The sequence below is a fragment of the Bison bison genome, unplaced genomic scaffold (assembly GCF_000754665.1).
Source record: "Bison bison bison isolate TAMUID 2011002044 unplaced genomic scaffold, Bison_UMD1.0 scf7180017864160, whole genome shotgun sequence".
Classification (NCBI taxonomy): Eukaryota; Metazoa; Chordata; class Mammalia; order Artiodactyla; family Bovidae; genus Bison; species Bison bison.
In genome coordinates, this window is record NW_011494732.1 from 1,479,631 (window position 1) to 1,485,662 (window position 6,032).

Below are 6,032 nucleotides of genomic sequence, written 5' to 3' on the forward strand. Positions count from 1 at the left end.
TGGTGGTTTCTGAACACCTCTCTTCCGAGAGCATCTTCTCTGAGCTCTGCATTAAGCAAGGCACAGGGGGCAGGGTGGTGGTGGAGAAAACAGGGCATTTGTGTTTTGAGCAAACAGGGCATTTCCAAAATCAATCTATACCACAAGCGTCCTTGCAGTAAGATCCTCTTTCCTAGGGGGCCCTGGAGGGGGAGAAGCTGCCCAGAGAACTTAATAATAAGATGATGTCACCTATCCCTGGACACCTGCTGCATGAGTTTGGGCCTTTACATATTTATTTGTTTTAGGTGCAGGGGAGAGACTTTTACAATTATTTTCAGGAAGAGGGCATGGATCATATACGTACCCAACAAAGAGGTGAGAGTCAATGTATAGCAACCCTTTAGCTATATAATCATTGTGGGCTTAGTATGCAGTCTTCAAAGTCACTGATTACAAGAACCAGGTGGAAAACTCTAAGAGCAAATTGGACCATGTGTTGGGGGGAAGGGGTAGGAAATCAGGCTGCTTTCCCTTATTCTATTTTTTATTTTCCTATTTTAAAAATTATTATTACTTTAATTGGAGCACAATTGCTTTACAATGCTGTATTAGTTTCTGCTTTACACCAGCGTGAATCTATTTATTTCTTTGGCTACAGGGTCTTCGTGGCAGTGTGCAGGATCTTTAGCTGTGGCATACAGACTCCTAGTTGCAGCATGTGAGGGTCTACTTCCTTGAGCAGGGATAGAACCCAGGCACCCTGCATTGGGAGCACAGTCTTAGCCACTGAATCACCAGGGAAATCCCAGTTTTCCCATGTTCTGATCAAATCACAACAGGTGGTTTTGGGTCATACTAACATAAAGTCCAGCACCGTGGCTTAAACAACGTCAGATTTACTATCTTTTGTTTCTTTTGTTATGTGACATCTCCCTGATTCATCACTGTGCCATCCACAAAGCTGGCTTCATCCTACACTGATTTGTCACATGATTGTGAAACAGCCGTCCCTGGCAACTAGGTCTATGGGCATTCTCATTCACGCCCTGTCTGATGCTGCTGCTGCTAAGTCGCTTCAGTCGTGTCCGACTGTGTATGACCCCATGGACTGAAGTCCACCAGGCTTCTCCGTCCATGGGATTCTCCAGGCAAGAACACTGGAGTGGGTTGCCATTTCCTTCTCCAATGCATGAAAGTGGAAAGTGAAAGTGAAGTCGCTCAGTCGTGTCTGACTCTTAGCGACCCCATGGACTGCAGCCTACCAGGCTCCTCAATCCATGGGATTTTCTGGGCAACAGTACTGGAGTGGGGTGCCATTGTGTATTTCTCTTGCAGTCATTGAGTAAGAGTCCTTTCCTTTAGCCTGACTGGGCCCATCTATGTCACTTGTCTTCTCCTGGGCCCTGGTGGAAATTCACATCCTGAATGGCTACAGTCTAGTTTTCTGAAAGTGGTGAAGCATCAGAAGGACTTCCCTGGTGGCCCAGTGGTTAAGACTCTGTGCTCCTAATGCAGGGGCCACTGGTTCGATCCCTGGTTGGGGAACTAAGATCCCACATGCCATACAGTGAAGACAAAAAATAAGTAATAAAAAATAAATTAAAAAAGGAAGAAGCATCAGAGATTTAGCACTGGTATGGACTAGTCAGATCCAGAAACAAACAAGTTAGTTTCTCTTGAACTACATGGTAGTTGAAGAAGAGCAGGGTGGGGTCAGGATTGTTTGGAAGGAGGAAGAGGGTGTGGACATTGGTAACAAGTAATCAACCATGCCTGTTGCACATTCATATACAGCAGTAGAACTTCCTGTAGCTGTGGAGTGATCTGGACTGTGCTGTGCACAATGGCAGCCACCCATCACTTGGGGCCACTGTGCACCTGAAATGTGGCTGGTGTGATCGGAAAACAGAATTTTTCATTTTATTCAATTTGAACTAATTTCAGTTGGACAGCAGTCAGTGTAGATATGGGGAATAATTTCTCTACTGTGAAAAAAAATAAGACAACAGAGAGTTGGGATGACATGTGTAAGCTAGACAGTGTGTGCTCCATCTAAAGGTTGGGTGGTTACCTGGAGTCACAGATGGTGGCTATGGGAGAATGCAGGCATATTTTCATTTTCTCATGCTGCCTAACAAACCTCCGAAGAACTTAGTGGTTTAAAGTAACAGCTATTTAGGGACCTCCCTGGTGGTCCAGATTTCCCTCATAGCTCAGTTGGTAAAGAATCCACCTTCAATGCAGGAGACCTCGGTTTGATTCCTGGATTGGGAAGATCCGCAGAAGAAGGGATAGGCTACCCACTACAGTATTCTTGGGCTTCAGCTGGTAAAGAATTTGCCTGAAATGTGGGAGACCTGGGTTCGACCCCTGGGTTGGGAAGATTCCCCTGGAGAAGGGAAAGGCTCCAGTATTTTGGCTTGGAGAATTCCGTGGACTGTATAGAGTTGGACACGACTGACTTTCACTTTCTGGTTGTCCAGTGGTTAAGACTTCCATGTTGGGAACTGCTGGTTCAATCCCTGGCTGAGGAACTAAGATCTCCCATGCCACACAGACAAAAAAGATTAAAAAAATAAATAATAACAACTGTTCAATCTGTTCATTTTTCTGTGATCTGGTTGGAGGTTCAGTGGGGCAGTTTTTCCTGTTGCTGTTTCTGGGGGTTACTTATGTGTCTTCTTTGAACGGGAAGGCCTGCTGGAAGGCTGGAGTGCTGGGACCCCTTCTCCATGGAGTTGCAGAATCTTTCCCAACACATGGTCTCTCCAGCAAGGTAGCTTGGTCCAGGACTCCCAAGGCACAAAAGTGGAAGCTGCCAGAACTTCTCAACGTTTACCCTGAGACCTACTCAAGGACACTTCTGCCACAGTTCCTTCACCAAGGGCAGGTCACAGACAGCCCTCTGGCACTGTGGCCTGCAAAGAATATGTAAAGACACAGATACCACATCGTAGCTCAAGTAGGGGCTTGGGGGAGTGGTCACTCATGTCACAGGCAGCCACAAGTCCCAGTATTGCCAGGGCTTCCGCCTGTTTTTTCAAGAGCAGCAGGGCATCTAACTTTACATGTGAAACCTCCCAGTGTTTAGCTATTGGCTCACTTTTCTGGGCAATGGCTGTATTGAAATGCAATTCACATACCATCCGGTTCATTCATTTAACATGTACAATTCAATGGTTTTTAGTATATTCACAGAGTTGTGCAACTATTAACATGATTTCAGAATACTTCACTACCACAAAATGAAATGCACAGGCTTTAGCCGTCACCGCTCAATCTTTCCATCCCCCCAGCACCTGGGTATCACACACTAGCTTAAATTCTGTCCCTATAGGCTTGCCTATTTTGGACATTTCACAGAAACTGAATCTTGCATTATGTGGTTTTGACTCACTTCTTTTAAACACCACAATCAAAGGAAAACATTCCTGCCCGCTGAATATATTTTGCAGCCCCTGGGTACAGAGATTGGGGTGCACGGCACACCTCCCGAGAACCAGGTACAAGTGCTTACCAGTCCTAGGTGCACATCCTGAGTCCTGTAACTGCCTTCCTCTCCCCTCCCCCCCACCCCACTGTCCCCCTTTTTGCCTGGCTTTATCCTTCTTAAATGAGACAATCTAATTGGGTTAGTTTGCTGTCCTTCAAAATGGCACATCTGTTTTGGGCAGAGCTCCAAAACTAAGTCACCATGTGATTCCACTTGAAGAGCTTTATTTTCATTCCATGTTTAATGCAAATATTATTCTGTGCTTTGTCTGAGTGTATCATGCTGTCAGTCTTTAAAAAAGAGACTCATAGTTTTTGACTTATCTACCAGCTGGAGTATGGAAGAAGCACTGGACTAGGAATTAGTTTTGGAGCCTTTTACTCAAGTCTAAACTCTAATGCCTACTAGATGTAGGATTCGGGACAGGAATCCTGAGGGGGTTGCTTTTTCCACTAGCAAAATTTGGATACTAATATATGCTGCAGAACATCACAAGAGTCTCAAAAAAAAAAGAAAAAGAATAGGTGAACATAACAAGTTCTTCCAACACCATTTACAATTCAACAAATAGTCATTCATTTATTCATTTAATTCCATACATATCTATCACTGGCAGGTACTGTCCTAGATTCTAGGAATACAGTACCAGAAAAAAACAAAATCTTAGCACTCTGAGCTTTAAGGACAGCTACTAAACATCTTCACAAAACAAATAAGCATAAATTATAATGGGTGGTGTGTAAGAAAATTGTATCCTGTCTTCTAATGACATATAAAAGGGGGATCTGTTCAAATCTGGGAAGATCAGGAAAGGGACATTGGAGCTGACAGCTTAAAATGATTAGCACTAATGGATATGGTGGGAAAAGTCCTATGTTGGCATTCAGTTATCTCTCATTAAATATTTATTAAATATTTATCTACTGCCTGCTGTGTGCCAGCACCTTGCTCTGCTACAGTCAAGATGTCAGACATTTTGAAAAATAAAAAAGTTAATACATGCTGCTTCAAGCCTTTTAGGAAGGACTACTTACCCAGATGACCCACCGGCAAGCCTACAATTTAAAATCCCATGGGAGGAGCCTGGTAGGCTGCAGTCCATGGGGTCACTAAGAGTCAGACAGGACTGAGCGGCTTCACTTTCACCTTTCACTTTCATGCATTGGAGAAGGAAGTGGCAACCCACTCCAGTGTTCTTGCCTGGAGAGTCCCAGAGATGGGGGAGCCTGGTGGGCTGCCGTCCATGGGTCACAGGACTGAAGCGACTTAGCAGCAGCAGCAGTAGCAGCCGCTGGAGTTAAGGATGGAGGAAGAAGAGGATGTGGTCTTGTTCGAACTGAATCATTATAGCCCCTTTTCCCAGTTTCTGAAGCATGCTGAGGACTGTTTCTGCAGGACACTCTTCAGTTCCACCACGCGGTACCCGTGGCACTGTGACAGTGTCTCACATAGGTGCCCGGCGGTGGGGTGGGGAGGATGGGGGCGGGGGTGAAGCACGGTGACGAAAAAGACACGCAAGAACCCTGCCGCCATAGAGTTCATAATTGTGGGGGCCACGTACAAGCTGGGGACAGAGGAATAAGCATAAAAACGTGGCGGAGAGTATGTGGAAACTAAAACAGGTTAATGGGATGGGCGTGGAATCCACTTTAGATGGACTGGTCAAGAAATGTTTACAAGGAGTCACCACTCCAGTTGAGGGCTGAAGGAAAACAGAAAGCCAGCCATGTGACAAGGAAATCGGCTCTGAGCTTGTTCTAAAGCAATGGCTCTCAGTGCCGACTACTTTGCAGTCAGGGTTCATTTGGGAACATCTGGAGACAGCTTTGATTGTCACAACTGGGGAACAGAGTGGAATGGGCATTTAATGGAGACTAGAGGCCAGGGATGCCATTACTCATCCTACAACGCACAGGACAAACCGCCAAAAGAACTATCTGCTCCCAGAGTCAACAGAGACAAGATAGACAACATTCCAGGGCCGGGAAGCCGGCGCGAGTGCGGGGCCAGCCTGAGTACACTGCCTGGAGGGCAAGGAAAGGCTGAGATCACTGCAAGAAATCTGGGAACCTGCGAGCGCGAGACTCTGATTTTTACTTTTAAAACCCTCTCTATAGTCACGCCCCCGCCCTCTCGCACAACAGCTGGCGGAAGCCGGGCCACCTCCCGGGCAGACTTCCGGGGCGCGACCGGAAGTCCAAGCGGCATTCGCGGCAGGCTCGCCCTATGGGGACGCTCGTGGGGCGGGCCGAAGAGGCTGGCGGGACAAGTCTCGCGAGAAGGGCGGCGGGGACGGCGGTGGCAGAGCCGGGCAGAAGCCGGCAGAGCGGCCCGGGGGGCGGCGCGCGAGTGGGCGCATGGAGGGCGCTGGCGATGAGAGGGCGCCGCTGCTGGGCGCGCGGCGGACGGCGTTCGCGGGCCGGCGCGCGGCGTGCGCGGCCGTGCTGCTGACGGAGCTGCTGGAGCGCGCCGCCTTCTACGGCGTCACGGCCAACCTGGTGCTGTTCCTCAACGGCACGGCGTTCGGCTGGGAGGGCGCGGAGGCCAGCCAGGCGCT

General features: G+C 47.9%; 1 protein-coding gene across 1 annotated transcript in view; it reads left to right on the forward strand.

The window, feature by feature from the left end:
• The first annotated feature begins 5,767 nt into the window (after positions 1 to 5,767).
• The window catches only part of SLC15A4 (solute carrier family 15 (oligopeptide transporter), member 4), a 29,463-nt gene continuing 29,198 nt past the window's right edge, over positions 5,768 to 6,032 (forward strand). Inside the window, exon 1 of the mRNA XM_010841406.1 lies at positions 5,768 to 6,030. Coding sequence (XP_010839708.1) covers positions 5,833 to 6,030 — 198 coding nt within the window. The 5' untranslated portion in view covers positions 5,768 to 5,832. The remainder of the gene's footprint in view (positions 6,031 to 6,032) is intronic.